Source organism: Perca fluviatilis, chromosome 19 (assembly GCF_010015445.1).
Source record: "Perca fluviatilis chromosome 19, GENO_Pfluv_1.0, whole genome shotgun sequence".
NCBI classification, from domain to species: Eukaryota; Metazoa; Chordata; class Actinopteri; order Perciformes; family Percidae; genus Perca; species Perca fluviatilis.
This window is the reverse complement of record NC_053130.1, coordinates 29,626,038-29,643,896: the sequence shown is the minus strand read 5'-3', so window position 1 is coordinate 29,643,896 and position 17,859 is coordinate 29,626,038. Positions and strand designations below refer to the sequence as shown.

General features: G+C 43.8%; 1 protein-coding gene across 1 annotated transcript; it reads right to left on the bottom strand.

The window, feature by feature from the left end:
* Positions 1–11,135: 11,135 nt before the first annotated feature.
* LOC120547721 (DELTA-sagatoxin-Srs1a-like) lies at positions 11,136–15,166 on the bottom strand. Its single transcript, XM_039783338.1, has 3 exons — positions 14,944–15,166; positions 13,033–13,138; positions 11,136–11,798 (listed from the first exon to the last, which is right to left on the bottom strand). Exons 2-3 carry the CDS (start codon positions 13,098–13,100, stop codon positions 11,372–11,374), a joined length of 495 nt encoding a protein of 164 aa, XP_039639272.1. The 5' UTR covers positions 13,101–13,138; positions 14,944–15,166; the 3' UTR covers positions 11,136–11,371.
* Between the last annotated feature and the right edge of the window lie 2,693 nt (positions 15,167–17,859).

Here is a 17,859-nt window from a genome sequence, read left to right as displayed (position 1 = left end):
AATTAGTAATTAGTTACAGTTACTAGTTACTTCTTTTAAAAGTAATTGAATTACTTTACCAATTACTGTATATCAAAAGTAATTAGTTACTATGGAAAGTAACTTTTAAGTTACTTTTATGTCTGCTTTTTAAATGTAAATATAACAGTACTGAACAGTCAAACACAATAAACATAATTTTTAGACCTATTTATTGTAATCAACAGTTGACAGAGGATGCATGTCGTCGACAACATACCTAGCAATCAATTTATTCAGCTCTGCCTGGCTCATCGGCTGCACTGCAGTCGGTGTAAAATCTAGCTTTGGTTGTTTGCATGGAGTGGCGCCTTTAGCATCTGTAGGGCTGGGGCTGGTGTTGCTTCAACAGGTGCTTCATAAGATTTGAATTGCTACTCTTAGATGTGGATAGGTTCTTTGCACCTGCACATAATTGACAACTCACCACTACATTTTTTTTCTTTAATTTCGACGAGCAAAAAGTAATGTCTATACTTCCAGGAGAGAAAGCTAATTTGATCCGCACTATCTAGCTATTCATCCACTGAAAGAAGTCCGGATACTTTATCAGCTGTGGCAAAAAGTGGGGAAACGTGGATCAACTTCTGTCCTCCAATTCAAGCAATGACAGCAGATCTGGTGTGCACCATCGCTACATCTTCATATACGGTCTATGATCGCTACGCAGTAACAGCCGTAGGGACAACAACGCTAAATATTAGCTTACATTGCAACATGTTTAACGTTACAGGTGGGTCAACTGCAGTGGCTGTGCAAAAAGGTGTCGGGGTCCTGATCACCCTGTCAGGGTTGTATTCGCTATGACAATAAATGTCATGAAAAATTAGCAACATAAAACCCACACTCTGAATGTCCAATATCTAAAAGTAATAATAAAGTAATAACGGTGTACTTACCTTTGTATGATCTTCAGAGTTGAAAAAAGGCAAAACCAGTTTTTGGTGCTGTCAGGACAGAATACAGACTGCTTATCTTGTTTAAGGTGGTTTATTAACTTCAGAATAATTAGTGCAAGTCTTGTACAGGGATCTTTCGGTTTAATAAGCCACAGTCAGCGGATTGCTGTTTTTAGCTACACTATTAGGAAGTAAACATTCAATCACATAATTAAATGGCCGACAGGTAAAAAAACAACAAAATAAATGTACAAAATATTTGTACATTAAAGGATGAAAATGTACCTATTTATGGAACTGCATCATACTGCGAATGATAATTATTTTATTACCAGATGGGGACTGCTTACCTGCACCTGTGAGTCTGAAGGCATCTCTCTCTCTCTCTCTCTCTCTCACAGAGAAGTACCACCACAATGAGGCTACAGTCTATCTGCTGGAGAAAAAGGGAGCTTTTGCTGTCTTGTTAGATGTAGCTACAAAACACCTATGGAGTAATCAATCCTTAGATTTATTAATTAACTAATTATTCATAATTTACAAATTTGACACATCAATACAAGAGCTCTAAAGTAGTAGGGGCTAACAAATAGTGCCAACATGTGGAAATAAAGGATCCTCAGTGTCACAGTGACTGTCAGCTATCGCACTAGGATCTTGCCCTCCTTTGTCTTCAATGTGGCCCGACGAGGGGCATCACTGTTCAAAGGGCTGGGCTGTCTGTTTGCACCGTATTCCATTGGCCCTGACGGATGGAGTGTCTGTTGAGCTGCAACGGCTGCTGGATGCCGGTATCATTGAGCCGGTTGATGCTTCGCTATTGGATTTCGAATCTGGTTGTGGTCAGAAAGAAAATAAGGGCTCTGCGCGTCTGTGTGGACCTCCTCGCAGTAAACAAAGCAGTTATCCCGGACAGATACCTCTCTCCAGGTGCCCCTCCACCCTGAAAGCAGAAACCTGACGGCCTTCGTTACACACCTCGGTGTTTTCTGCTACACAAGGATGCCGTTTGGCCTTAGCTCTGCCCCCTCCTGCTTCCAAAAGGTCATGGCCTCAGTGCTGGCAGGTATACCAGGTGTGGTGATCTACCTTGATGATGTGGTGGTACGTGGTGCTACTGCTGCTATCCATGACAGTCGCCTGCAAAGTGTATTCAAAGCCCTCGCCAAGCACAGTCTAACCCTCAATGGCAGCAAATGTGTTTTTGCGGTGCTGATTGAATATGTAGGCTTCCGACTTTCCACTGAGGGCATCTCCCCCATTCAATCTAATGTGGAGGCCATCCTCCGAACTGACCTCAGCTGCCCAGCTCGCTTCATTCCTGGGCACGACGGGCTACTACATGAAGTTCATGCCTCAGTATTCGGCCATAACGGCCCCACTGTGACAGCTGCTTTGGAGAGATGAGCCATGGGTCTGGTCCCTGGAATGCACCAAGGCCGTGCAAACCCTCAAAGATCAACTCACCTCACCTCCAGTGTTGGCACACTTTGACATATCCAGTCACACCCTGGTCACCTGTGATGCCTCGGCCATGGCGATAGGGGCTGTACTGTCACAAGTACAGAACGCCGTGGATAGGCCTGTTGCATTCACCTCCCGGGCTCTGAACCAAACTGAACAAGTATACTCGGTTGGGGAGCAGCAGGCACTCACTTGCATGTGAGCTTGCGAGAGATGGCACCTCTATGGCTGCCAGTTTACGCTGAGAACTGACCACCAGGTCTTGACAGCTCTGCTCTCCTCTACTGGCACCGGTCACAAGCCGCTGTGACTGCATCGTTTGTACGACCGCCTTCGCCAATACAACTACACTCTACAGTTCACCCCGGGCTGGGATAATGTCGTTGCAGACCTTCTCTCTCGCCTGCCCAGGCCCCGCCTGACAACGTCAACCACAACGAAAGTGAAATTATTCACATGTTACACATGCCGCTCGAGTCCACGGTCACTCTGCAGGAATTGAAGGCAGCCTCAGAGCAGGATCCAGTCATCTCCCAGCTCTGCACCTACATTCGTCAGGGATGCCAAGGGCGTTGCCAGAGGAGCGGTTTGCCTTCTCTCGGGTCAAGCAGGAGCTCTCTTGTTGGAATGACACATGTGTGGCGCGTGGGCTTTGCACTGTGATTCCGGGGGCCCTTCGCACCCGTGTGCTGGCCATGGCACATGAGGGCCACCTGGGCATAGTGAAGCTTAAACAACCTGGTGTGGTGGCCAGGCATAGACAAAGACATTGAGGCCCTCGTTAAAGAATGCCCAGCATGCCTTGTGAATGGGAAAACCGGCCGCCTTCCCCCACCACCCCTGCAACCTCTGGCCTGGCCCTCAAAGCTATGGGAGCATCTGCAGCTAGGGCTATGTGGCGAGATCCCCCACTATCAGCGGTTTCTCTTCGACCCAGATAATCAAAATAAATGAACCCCGGAGGGGTGAGGGAAGGCACCAGAGTCACTTGGGGCAAGGGAAATTGTGGACAGCGGGGCCAAGAGCACTGGGGACAGAGGGGCCCGGGTACCAAGGAGCTAGACTTGGGTTCCAGGGCTGCGGACAGCAGCGAAGGCAGAACCAAAAAGGAAAACAAAAAAGTGTCCAATGAACCAAAAACAACCCAAGGAGGGCGAAAAAAAACATAAGAGAGTCCGGGGGAGGCAGAAAGTCACTGAGGGGAAAAATCACTGGGGGCACAGAAAGCACTCGGGGAGCACAGGGAACAGAGGGCCGGAGAGGCCTGGGGGAAACAGAGGGCCGGAGAGGCCTGGGGGACACAGAGGGCTGCTCAGGACAGGGAACAGAGAGAGGCCATAGGGAACAGAGAGGGCGCCCTGGAAGAGGGGACAGAGAGGCCTCGGCAACAAGGGACCGAGTGAAGGCAGATTCCTTCAGGTGGCCGGTGACAAAGGCAGAATCCTTCAGGTGGCCGGAGATGAAGACAGAACCCCTCTGGCGGCTGAACAGGTCGAGGGCCTTCAGGAGGTCGAGCAGGAAAAGGAAACCCAGTGCTCAAGGCAGGGCCGGGCAGGTGGCAGGTGGAGCCCCTGGGGCGGGCAGGGACGTTGAGGACTCTGTGGCAGCTGCCGGCGAAGGAGAAGCCCCTCAGGTGGCTGAACAGGTCGGCGAAGGTGGAGCCCCTCAAGAGGCCGTCTGCGAAGGCAAAAGCAAGACCCTTCTGGAGGCCGAGTCCCCTCAGAAGGCCGACGGCGAAACCGAGTCCCCTCTGGAGGCTGTCGGCGAAGGCAGATCCCCGCTGGGGGACGGACAGGACGAGGAAGACTCTCAGGCGGCCGTCGGCAAAGGAGATATCCCTCTGGAAGCCGTCGGCGAAGGCGATATCCCTCTGGCGGCCGTCGGCAAAGGCGAGTCCCCTATGGAGGCCGACGGTGAATGCGAAACCCATTAGAAGGCCAAGCAAGTCGGCAGCGAAGGCGAATCCCCTCTGAAGGCCGACAGCGAAGACGAAACCCCTCTGAAGGCAGACAGTGAATGCGAAACCCCTCTGAAGGACGTCTGCAGCGAAGGCGAATCCCCTCTGAAGGACGTCCGCGAATCCTCTCTGAAGGACGTCTGCAGCGAAGGCGAATCCCCTCTGGAGGATGCCTGCAGCGAAGGCGAATCCCTTCTGGAGGACGTCTGCGAAGGCGGATCCTCTCTGGAGGACGTCTGCAGCGAAGGCGAATTCCCTCTGCAGGACATCTGCAGCGAAGGCGAATCCCCTCTGGAGGACGTCTGCAGCGAAGGCGAATCCCTTCAGGAGGCCGAACAGGACGGCTCTGGCTGAACCCCTCAGGAGACCTGGCAGGCCGGTGAAGGCTAAAACCCTCAGAGGGCCGGGCAGGCAACGGGTCAGCTGAGCTGGAGCCAGGCGACGGGTCAGCTGGGCTGGAGTCCGCCAAACAGGTAACGGGAACAGAGGTCGACAGGGGTGCCGACAGGACATGAGGGGCAGGAGTCAGCCTGACCGCCGACAAAACATGGGGGGCAGTAGTCGGCCTGACCGCTAACAAAACACGGGGAGCAGGAGTCGGTCGGACCGACAAAGGCAAAGTCTCTGGGGAGTAGGACAAAGGCAAAGTCTCTGGGGTACAGGACAAAGGCAAAGCCTCTGGGGAACAGGACAAAGGCAAAGTCTCTGGGGGACAGGACAAGGGAATAGTCACTGTGGTGGTCTCAAGAGCGGTGACAGGGGCGCCAGAGACCGACGAAATCTCAAGGGCGGTCTCTGGGGAGCCGGACACCAGCAAAGCCACTGGGGCAGTCCCTGGGGCGCCGGAGACCGGCAAAGCCACTGGGGCAGTCCCTGGGGCGCCGGAGACCGGCAAAGCCACTGGGGCAGTCCCTGGGGCGCCGGAGACCGGCAAAGCCACTGGGGCAGTCTCTGGGGCGCCGGAGACCGGCAAAGTCACTTGGGCACTGAAAGCCGGCAAAGTCACTAGTTCACCCGTAAACAAACACTCTGGGAGAGCGGTCGACGTAGACTCTGGGAGAGCGGTCGACGCTGACTCTGGGAGGTCGGTCGACGCTGACTCTGGGAGGTCGGTCGACGCTGACTCTGGGAGGTCGGTCGACACAGGCGTAGACTCTGGATGACTGGAAGACTCTTGCAGAGCTGTCATCGGAGACTCTGGGCGGCTAGACGTCAGCAGCGGGTCCGGGTGGCTGCACGTCAGCGGCGGGATACTGGAATAGAGAGAGAGAGAGAGAGAGAGAGAGAGAGAGAGAGAGAGAGAGGGAGAGAGAGAGAGAAGTTTGTCAGGGCAGCTGATTTTGAGGGAAGCAGCTTGATTGAGGTCAGTAACGTTAGTGGTCTACAGCAATGGTTCTCAAAGTGGGGTCCAGGGAGCCCCAGGGGTCCTTGAGGGTGTTCCAGGAGATCCCCAGCAAAAAGTGAAATAACTTATTTTCACTATAATTCCATCCATAATTAACAGTGTTTCATAGATTCATTCATAGACTCATTCATAGACTTTCTGTAATAAAACATCTAAAAGCAAAAATCCTTAGTTTAGGGTTCCTTGATGTCTAAAAGTTTGAGAACCACTGCTCTACAGGGCTAAGAAAGTGTGGGGTGTTTTGTTTTCTTCTAACAACAGGCATTTGTTGGCAGGTCTAGGCACTAAGGCAAAGCCTAAACTTAATTATTTAATGATATTTATTATACAGTATGCTATATTCTGACCAACTTAAAGTGATGGTTCGGAGTAATTTACCCTAGGGTCCTTTGCACCATGACCTCGAGCCAAACACCCCCCCGCTTTACCTTGTTTAATTTGGTCGAACATTGGGTCGATATTAGGTAGGTAGCTGCTAGTTGCGGGCTATTGGACCCGTTGTATCTCTTAAATGACCCCACTAATAATGCCCGAAATTATACCAAACGGTCTACACTAGTATATATAGGTTATGCTCTCATAAAACGGATGGATTGGAAAGTTTGTAAGTACACCAGAAGTTTATGAACACTTGCCTGCTCTCTTCTGCTCTCTGTTGCTGCTGCTACCTGCAGTTAGACGAGTGCTTAGGGCCGTTCTATAAATTACTACCCACCAAAAGAGATACAACAAAAATATGTATTAATTTAATGATTAAATAAGGTAATGTCTCCAAACTTACCTCAATTATTACTTGTCTTCTGCTAGTTATATTACAGCACTTACTTTAAAAAATAAGTTAAATTAAAAAATATTTTTGTTGCATCTCTTTCGGTGTTGTAATTTGTAGATGTCCCTAAGCACTCGTCTCACAGCAGCAACAACAACAGCAGAGAGCAGAAGCCAGCAGGCAAGTGTTATTTACATAAACTTCTGGTGTACTTACAAACTTTCCAATCCATCGTTTTATGAGTGCATAACCTATATATACTAGTGTAGACCTTTGGTATCATTTCGGGCATTATTAGTGGGGTCATTTAAGAGATACAACGGGTCCATTAGCCCCGCGCTAAGCTATTCAGCGGCTAACGCTACTCTACGCTAACTCGCCAATGTTAGACCCAGGTGAAAAAAGCTTCTGGGGGGGTGTTTGGCTCGAGGTCATGGTGCAAAGGACCCTAGGGTGAATTACTCCGAACCATCACTTTAACTTTCTGCATTCATTTGCTGCAATAAATTAAACAATTATGTATATGTTGTAGGGTAGGCAATACATGAGCATACATACATACATACATACATACATACATACATACATACATACATACACATACATACATACATACATACATACATACAGTATATATATACATATAGTAATCAAAACTTTTATTCCTCCGCCATCAGGTTATTAAATTCAGAAAGTCCATCCATCCATCCATCTTCGTCCGCTTATCCGGTGTCGGGTCGCGGGGGGAGCAGCTCCAGCAGGGGACCCCAAACTTCCCTTTCCCGAGCAACATTAACCAGCTCCGACTGGGGGATCCCGAGGCGTTCCCAGGCCAGGTTGGAGATATAATCCCTCCACCTAGTCCTGGGTCTTCCCCGAGGCCTCCTCCCAGCTGGACGTGCCTGGAACACCTCCCTAGGGAGGCGCCCAGGGGGCATCCTTACCAGATGCCCGAACCACCTCAACTGGCTCCTTTCGACGCAAAGGAGCAGCGGCTCTACTCCGAGCTCCTCATGGATGACTGAGCTTCTCACCCTATCTCTAAGGGAGACGCCAGCCACCCTCCTGAGGAAACCCATTTCGGCCGCTTGTACCCTGGATCTCGTTCTTTCGGTCATGACCCAGCCTTCATGACGAAAACTGACCGGTAGATCGAGAGCTTTGCCTTCTGGCTCAGCTCTCTTTTCGTCACAACGGTGCGATAGATGGAATGTAATACCGCACCCGCTGCGCCGATTCTCCCGACCAATCTCCCGCTCCATTGTCCCCTCACTCGCGAACAAAACCCCAAGGTACTTGAACTCCTTCACTTGGGGTAAGGACTCATTCCCTACCTGGAGAAGGCATTCCATCGGTTTCCTGCTGAGAACCATGGCCTCCGATTTAGAGGTGCTGATCCTCATCCCAACCGCTTCACACTCGTAAATAAATTCAGAAAGTAGCTACTTTAAATAGGATCCTCATCAACAGCTTATATGATAAAGTATGCAACAATGGCTTTTTATTATTTTATTCTTTCTATAGTACTGTTATTTGTCATGGTACACTGGCCTCTGTTGGTCTATTTTACTGATTTGTGCTCGACATATTTTGGATGTTGACATGACACTGATTCAATCACTCTAACGCCCAGTAACAGTAATTAGTGTAATTAAATAGTTTTATTTTGACCTGCAACTTATCTAATAGAGAAAGGAATAATCTGTCTTAACTTTTCTGCTACTGTTTTTTCTGGCACCACCCTGCGGCCCCCAACTGACAGCCAAAACACAGTACCCCCCATTCAAAATAAATGGGAAAACTTGTGTTTCCTCCGGATGGCCTGAGTGTGTGTGAAAATAGCCCTAACCTTACTCAGATCTATGGAACAGGACTGTCGAAGAAGTCTTATGAGGCACACACTTTCTACTAATGATACAATAAGCCTATGTTTAGGTGTGTATGTAAAGGACAGACACTAGAGGTCAGCATAGCATTTGCACAGACTATAGTCAGTATTTGTGGATGTGTGTGTATGATGGGAGAGAGATTTGTATGATCATGCACATAAACCATAGACTGAATAAAATATTGAAATGGTTCCTGTGACATCACCTATAGGTTTCTGAAGAGACAAAATTAAGCTCAGGTGGGCAGCTCCTGGTGGCACAGTCTCCTGTGATGGCAGCCACCTGTCACTTGACCATAGGGCCCCAACATCACCCTGCGGTGGCCAATCATGTAACCGGTGATATCAGACTTGTCAGTTGGTTTTGAGGCGGTGTGAGAGTCACGTACATTAAACATGTAACATCACTGCCTCTATCGCTGCCACAAAAAAAACAACAACACTGAACTGCCCAGGAGTTTGTGTAACAACAGCTGACTGTTTCCTGCAACAAGCTTCAACACAAGCACAGTCGCTCGTCTCTTTTATTTTAATTTTCTCTTTCTCAGCGAAAGGAAGCTGCCTTCAAGTGCGGTTAGAAATGATGGGATCATAAAAACGATCTGACGGAAAACCATAATTGTAAAATATAAGGTCTACTTGTGATACATTGGGGGCTAAAGAACACAACAGGACACAAATAGGCTATTTAAGTTACGCTCTCAGCGGTGCACAACCCTGCAGCAAATCGCTTGCTTTGGTCTGAATGCGCCCTAAAAGAAGTTTGCGATTTCTCTGGGTGCTCCGGTGTCATCCCACAGTCATGTAAAAAGTAATGTAGAATACATATGTAATAAATATGAACTTTAAAGTTAAAACTCCCGATGGTTACCGGATGCCAGTACTCTCAGAGTGACTGCAAGTCTCTCTCTCGTTACTGGGTTTGGGTTAAGATTAGTTATTTTATGGCGAATGAAGGCTTGATCCGGCTGCGGCTACTGTAAAAAGGCCCTTAGAAGCCCCAGGCGACATCTACATATATATATATATATATATATATATATATATATATATATATATATATATATATATATATATATATATATATATATATATATTGTTCAGGCAAAAGTTTGGACACACCTTCTCATTCAATGTGTTTCTTTATTTTCATGACTATTTACATTGTAGATTCTCACTGAAGGCATCAAAACTATGAATGAACACATATGGAATTATGTACTTAACAAAAGAGTGTGAAATATCTGAAAACATGTCTTATATTTTAGATTCCTCAAAGTAGCCACCCTTTGCTTTTTTTGATAACTCTGCAAACCCTTGGTGTTCTCTCAATGAGCTTCATGAGGTAGTCACCTGAAATGGTTTTCACTTCACAGGTGTGCTTTGTCAGGGTTAATTAGTGGAATTGATTCCCTTATTAATAAAAAAAGCAAAGGGCGGCTACTTTGAAGAATCTAAAATATAAGACATTTTTTCAGTTATTTCACACTTTTTTGTTAAGTACATAATTCCATATGTGTTCATTCATAGTTTTGATACCTTCAGTGAGAATCTAGAATGTAAATAGTCATGACAATAAAAAGGAAACACATTGAATGAGAATGTGTGTCCAAACTTTTGGCCTGTACTATGTATATATATATATATATATATATATATATATATATATATATATATATATATATATTTATATATATATATATATATATATATTTATATATATATGTGTGTGTCAGAAAGAACACACTGAATTTGTTATTATAATTTTCTTACAAAGAGGACATCATTTGATGGACATATACAAGTCTTGTTTTTTATTTGTAATTAGGCATTGAAGTTTTAGGTTGGTTCTGGTGCTGGTTCGGGCCTGGCCCCAGTGGCCATTGTCGATTTAGGACCAACTGAAGTTGTCTCAGACTGCACTTTTAACCTTTGTGTTAATTTAATGGTAGGCCAGAAATAACATTCAGGAGTCCTCTATTTCAAGTCAATTATCTTTAGTGACAATATTACAAGTTATTACAGCATATGCATATGGGTCAAACTTCCTTCCAGACAATCCTCTCTCGCCTTAACGCCAACATGTCTTTTCAGAGTCTGACCCAGCCCTAACTTTCTGGTGGCTTCTTATCCTCTTGAGATCCTCCTTTCGCAATGGTCCCGTTGCCGCTATCAGTTGGATGCAGTCCTCTCCTTTCGGCCCCTTCCGCGATGTCGTGCCATGTATGAAATACACAGACTCTCCCCACTCCAAGGCCAAACAGTTCGTTACTGTCTTGGATCTACAAACTGGATCTACAAAATGTTTTTATGATGTTCATATTACTGAAACATCTGTGTGTCTTATTTTTTCTGCTGACCTAGCAGTGATGAGAGCCAAGGCCATTCCACAACCTGTATCTTACCTTTCAGTTATTTCAAACTACATCTTACACAGTTGCCTTGTTCTCTGCTCCTCCCGATCCGAGAGTCTTTTTAATCAGCTCAATTATTTTCCCGGTCCGGTGCTCCCTTTCATATTTATCAGGTCAGATGGTTATCTCTCAGATAGTCAAGGAGATCAGAGAACAAAGCAATTCATGATCTCTACACATATTTCCACAAAATATATCCTACAGCATCAGCGTTTTAAAATCACACCATCACCACCACTATTTAATGTACTCATATTTTAGGTATACAGTATTGATTAATGAACACCACTTCAGCTACATAATAATAAGGACATAACTTGATGGACACATACAAGTCTTGTTTTTTATTTGTAATTAGGCATCAGGGTTTTAAAATCACACCTGAAATAACTACTATTTAATGTACTCATATTTTAGGTACATTAATGAACACCACTTCAGCTAGTGACGAACTGTGTCAGTTGATTGAGCTTCACACATACCTAATATATTTTATTAAAATGACTGATCAGCTCATAGGGCTTACATAACAAGAGTAGGATCTTCCTCCTTCTGACTTAATACATGCCAACGTCACTGATATCCACCCTCAGGACTGCTTCACCTGAGTCTGACATGGAAGCACTGACAATAGCATAATCACCCTGATAAGAAATGCAGGAGCCATCAGCAATTGCTCTTGCAAAATTATTTTCATATCCATTATACATCATATCATAAAGATCGTAGTCGCAGTTGTATCCTCTGTCAAGGATCCCCACAGCAAACCGGTTGGAGTAGATGTTTCGGTCGTAGGGCACGGAGAACATGACGGCCACGACGTGGCTGTAGTCGTTGAGGTTGGGGTTGAAAAGGTCATAGGTGAAGACGCCGACAGCCCCGGTCGCACTGCCCATGTGCTTATTGAACAATGCGCTGGCAGGGGAGTAGGGACCCACCATCGGTGGCAGAGGGACCTCACAGTGGCCGCTCTCAGTGAACACCCTGAACACGGAGAGGCGCATCATATCAGACAGGTTCTTGCAGAAATCTTCCTTTCCAAATCATACCATTGATATTTACATTCACTGGTAGGTTTTTGTGTCTTTTCCTACAAGCACGCGAATGCACCCTCAAAGAGTCCGTTATCTCAACTGCTTAACAGTCTTGCACTAATGTGACATTATACACACAGCTGAGCATTCCACTTATAAATCCTTTTCAACCTATATTCAATTGAATACACTACAAAGACAAGATATTTAATGTTCAAACTGATAAACTTTATTGTTTTTTGCAAAAATTCACTCATTTTGAATTTGATGCCTGCAACACATTCCAAAAAAGCTGGGACAGGGGCATGTTTACCACTGTGTTACATCACCTTTCCTTTTAACAACACTCAATAAGCATAGTAACAGTCAGTTAAGCTACCTGGATGAATATCTCTGTCTGACTAAAAGGAAAGCAGAGGAGTGTGTGGGAGCATGCAGCTTTTTCATTTGAAAATGGACAGTAAGTACTTGAGTAAAGTCAGTTTTGCTAATGAGAACAATGTAGCTTGAAGTGGTGGCACCTGCAAGTTGGTTAATGCAATCTGTCTACCTACTGTTGTCATCTTTCTGTCCATTCTGTAAACACAACATTGATTGCATGTCTGTCCGTCCTGGAAGAAATATCCTGGCTCTAAGGATGGAGGGTGTCGTATGCTGTATAGATTGTAAAGCCGTTTGAGGCTACATAGATAAAATTTACTTGACTCTGAGACAACAATGCAACTAAAACTGATCTGATGAACACATCAGTAATTAGTGAAATTTTGCAACCCCATTGATGAGTGGTTGTCTATAGTAAATCATACGTCCAGGCAGGTTTATCAGTTTTTATGATACTTCCCTGTTTGTGTAGGATTTTGAGGTGTACTTTTTTTTCAAGCTTTTTTATTTACTTGTTTTTTTTACTTTCGTTTTTTTTTTTTTTTTTAAATGCAACATGTTTGTCGTCAATGTAGTGAATATGCTTTATTTATTTTTGTTGTCACATACTGACTAGCCTACAGCATTTCCCTAACTACCTATATGACTTTCTTGTTGCTGCTGTGTATTATAGTCTTTGCCGTCAGTGTTTGTGATTGCTGTTAGAAAATACAACTAATACAACCCAGGGAACTGCTTAAGTCTGGTTAAAAATGTACTTTCAATACCTTCAGAAAAAGTAAAGTACAAAAGCAATGCATCACCTTGGGTTGGCGAGAGTGTAGGTGGCAGAGTTGTTTATAATCTCAACAGAGCAGAGGCGATGAGGCATCGTGATGAGGTGTGGTGGGGGAAGAGGCTGGCTGTGAACTACAGACAAAACAGTATCATTTCAGTTAATTCCGCACTTTTGAGAGACAGTTTGTCAGACTCAATCATTTATGCTTTATTGATTGATGTGTTTAATGTTTGTGTCTAAATCTAAATGGACTGCATTTATATATATTTACATAGAAATAAATTATAATTAGAAAGAATGAATTGCTCTGCTTCTTTATACATGTATACACTTTATACTTTAGATCCAATTATTAGGAGTTAAAAAAAATTGAGTCATGTCGTAGGTCTGCTGCTAAGAAGAAGGATCTCGATAAACTTTAACTATCCCACAATAAGGCTAGACTTCACTGTTAACATAGTAGTAGTAGTAGTAGTAGTAGTATTGATGTGCATTACTGTCTGGGCTCTCAGTTGAAGCCAGATTACATTCCCTTCAGCTTGTTTTCTTGAGGAAATTTATATTTTTAAGCATATCTAAATCTTTTTCAGCTCTGTAAGAGTGTGCTGGTCAATCACATACATAACATATCTTTCTAAGGGGGGATTTAGAGTCCCTTTGTTTAGATACAACAGGCTTGAGTCTATCCTGTTGCTAAACCAAAATCAGTTTGCTGCCATTTAAAGGTCCTTTGACATGCTGCTTTTGGATGCTTTTATATAGGCCTTAGTGATCCCCTAATACTGTATTTGAAGTCTCTTTCCTGAAATTCAGCCTTGGTGCAGAATTACAGCCACTCCGAGCCAGTCCCACAATGAGCTTTCCTTAGGAAGTGCCATTTCTGTGTTTGTAGCTTTAAATGCTATTGAGGAGGAAAGAGGCGGGGCAAGGTGGAGGGTGGGGGTGTGGCCTTGATTAACTGCCATGCTTCGCTCGTTTTCAAGCCATGATGTGTCTCTCTTTCTCATGGGCAGGCCAAATTCTCTGGGCGGGCAAAGCAGAGAAAGCAGAGGTAACCTTTACCCTTATGACCTCGTGGAAGATTCCAGATCGGCCCATCTGAGCTTTCATTTTCTCAAAGGCAGAGCAGGATACCCAGGGCTCGGTTTACACCTATCTATCTATTTCTAGCCACTGGGGGACCATAGGCAGGCTAGGGGAACTCATAAAATCCTCATAAAGTGAAATTTTCATGCCCTTTAAGATCTTGATCCTAATCTATCTTAAAACATGGTTCTTTACCATGGCTGTTGATATGTCTTCATCTTTGTACTATATGTGTAATTGTTGTCTAGCTCTGTGTGTATTTTTCTTTTAGTTTAGTTATTCCTAGAGCCAAGACCAACTTCTTAAAAAATACAGTTATGTGAAGGACTTTTGACTTAAATGTGGCTGTATAATTGTAATCATTTGTCAATTTTTTCTGCTTGTTTCACAGAGTTCACACTCTTTGCTTTATTTTGTGTATATTATGTGATATTCGGAACCATTTATTGATAATTTTCTGTTATTGATTTGGTTGTGTTGTATTACAATTACTGTTTTGTTTCTCTATTTACATTTTTTGTTATTTGAACCCTGCTTTTATGTTTTACGTGAACCTTTTTTGTGGACCTCAGGAAGATCAGCAACTGCTATGACAGAAGCTAATGGTTTTAAATTAAATTAATGGATGTCTAAAACTATATTGATGATGATTGTTGATGGATGAGAAGGATTTTAGTCTAAACATGACTAAAAACACACATTAACTTTTGATCTCAGGACTAAGACTACAACTAAATCTAAAAATAGATAAAAACATGTCCATGTGGAAATAAATGTCATGAAATCTTAGCAACATTAGACCACACTCTGAATGTCTAATATCTAAAAGTATTAATAAAGGTGTACTTACCTTTGTATGATCTGCAGAGTTGAAAAAGGCAAAACCAGTTGTTGGTCCTGACGGGGTCCAAATGGGTCAGTCAGGACAGAAGACAAACCCCTTATCTCGTTTAAGGTGGTTATTAACTTCAGAATAATAAGTGCAAGTCTCGTACAAGGATCTTTTCGGTTTAAGAAGCCACAGTCAGCGGATTGCTGTTACTCTCTGTCCTTGCCCTGAAAAGAGTACTGAATGATTGTACATGAGATAATATAGAAATGTGCAAGCTATTATGATTGGCTAATAGTAAGGTGGGAGGCAACCATCCAATGTCAGCAGACAACACCCTGAAAGAGAGATGGCACGCTCCCCCTCCTCATAAGAGGAAGTTAGACTGAGCAAGTCAGACTGGTTCAACTGGTAACTACTCCTCACCTTTGTGTAAGTGCATACGTCACTATGTGTATGTGTTGTTTTGCCCAGGAACAGTCATATACTATGGATGACTGTACTATAATTCTTTTTTTTAAAGATATATTTATTGAGTTTTTGTACATTTGACAAACAAAAACAGTACAACAAGGCACATAACATAAAACAGGAAGGAGACCAAGGATCAAATGTAGTAGCTGTAGTACCCACAGTCATGAATCTGAACATCCATAGGGGTATGCTTATACGAAATACATACAGCAGTTGTTTATCTCAACACTGTATAGTACAGATGACACACTACAGGCATTAGGAGTATGTTATCTTATTTTGACAAAAAACAAAACGCTCAGTCCAGCTAGTTATCACTCCAACCATCCACATCCATATTGTTATTCTCAAGGAAATTGAAGAAAACGCTCAAAACTTTCCAAAACTTGTCAAGCCTATTTTTTGTTGTGTAACTTATATAAGTAAAAAGTCATTCCCCTCAACCATTGCGAAGTGTCAAAAGGTGTGTCTGATTTCTATGAGCAAGCAATACATCGTTGGCTTCTAAAAAACAAATATTCAGTAGAGATCTAACTTTGTTAGAGGTTATAAAGCTGTCTGTGGACACTCCCACATACAGTGAAATAAAGTTCCTTTTTGGTCTTTACATTTGACGCAGATATCTGATATGTTAGAATTAAAGTGATGCAACTTAGCTGGGGTTATGTATAATCTACTTATCCATTTATGTGTATTGCAATAGTTTGGAGTTAGTATTTATGGATTGGGTTTGAGCTAGAGAACATGCTTTTGACCATTCCTCCTCTGTAATATTCTCCAGAAAGTCTGTTCTCCACGCTTGTAGTAAGTTTTGTGATGACTCTTTAGACTTACTTACAAGCAAATTGTATAGTAATGAAACCTGTCCCCTAGAATGTAAAAACTTCAATGGAGTGGATCGGGGAGGAAGTTTCAAACTATTGCTCTGTTTGGACAGGATGAAACTTCTAAGTTGCAGATATTTAAAAAAATTGTTTTGAGGGTACAGATCAGAGGTGGGTAGTAAAGAGTTACATTTACTCCGTTACATTTACTTGAGTAAGTTTTTGAAAAAATTATACTTCTAGGATTAGTTTTAAATCACTATACTTTTTACTTTTACTTGAGTAGATTTGTGAAGAAGAAACTGTACTCTTACTCCGCTACATTAGGCTACAATGAGCTCGTTACTTTTCTTTTTACCTCTTTGGTATTCTACGCGTCATTGTATTATCCCCCCGCGTATGCCTCATTTTAATGTTTTATTTTGACAGAGAGAGAGAGAGACTTCCGCTAAAGGCTCTACCACGTGACTGTGTTTCACCAATCAAACGGAGTTGTGCAGTCTCGTCACGTGACCGTACTCAATCTCAGCGGCGGGACGGGTGAGCTTTACAGCCACAGATAAACAAAAATGACAATGTCAGAATCAACCGTCGGCAGAGGCCAGATCAACATGTCCTGGATTTATTATTTATTACCCGGCTTCACCTAACCTAAAAACCGCGGTCCCGCAAGCTGTGTCACGACGGTGGATATCAACTAGTTCAATCAACCATCAGGGTTTCCCAATCTAGCGGCGCGTGTTCACATAAAAAGGCGATGTTTGCACAACATGACCAATAGCCACATATTTTACATAAGAAGAGCAAACTATAATTCTACATAAATATGAAGAACACAGACACGGTTTTACAGGCAAAACGCAATACAGTCTCTGCTTCCTAAAACAGGTGGACAGCTGGCAAAAAAAAAAAATAGGCGACGCAGTAAATGCGTACATCACAACGCTTATCAATTTTACTTATCCCGTGGTCCGGCCAGGCACAAGATCTGACCATAATTACACTTGTACTTTCCATAAACTGCCGTTGCTTTAGCCTTTTATTTCAGTTGCAACCCTGGCAGTGGAAGCGATCATTACACACGGCTCAAGTAGCCGAGAAATAGCCGATATGTAATGTAAATATACCCATCAGGGAATGTTAACGGGTTGTCGGTCTCTAAATGTTTTTTGTATGAGCGCACGTCTCTCTCTCTCTCTCTCTCTCTCTCTCTCTCTCTCTCTCTCTCTTTTCGCACCGAGCTCCGCCTGATCTAAGAAAGGTGATCGCCGTTATCAATTGAGTATTGATTGGTCAGTAGGCGGAGCTTTTACACCAGTTGATCTCTGATCTCCAACTTAACCTGCTCCCGACCAGGTTAGGCGTCCAGCATAAGTTACCATGGCGATTGAACCCGGTAACAAGTGATCCACCTTCCTGATACAGAAAACCCTGGTGAACCTGAGGTTACCTCGTTTACCTCGTTAACACTTGCTTAGTAGTCCAGGCCTCTGGCCTCATAATGAAAGCTTGTTTACCTTAGTAAAAGTGCCAAACAGCAGCTACATGACCTTGTTCTAGTTCTGCCTGCAGAGCCTGGTAAAAAAAGTATAAAGGTTTGGAAATTTGTGTTACTTGTGCTTATTTATTTTTTATGTAT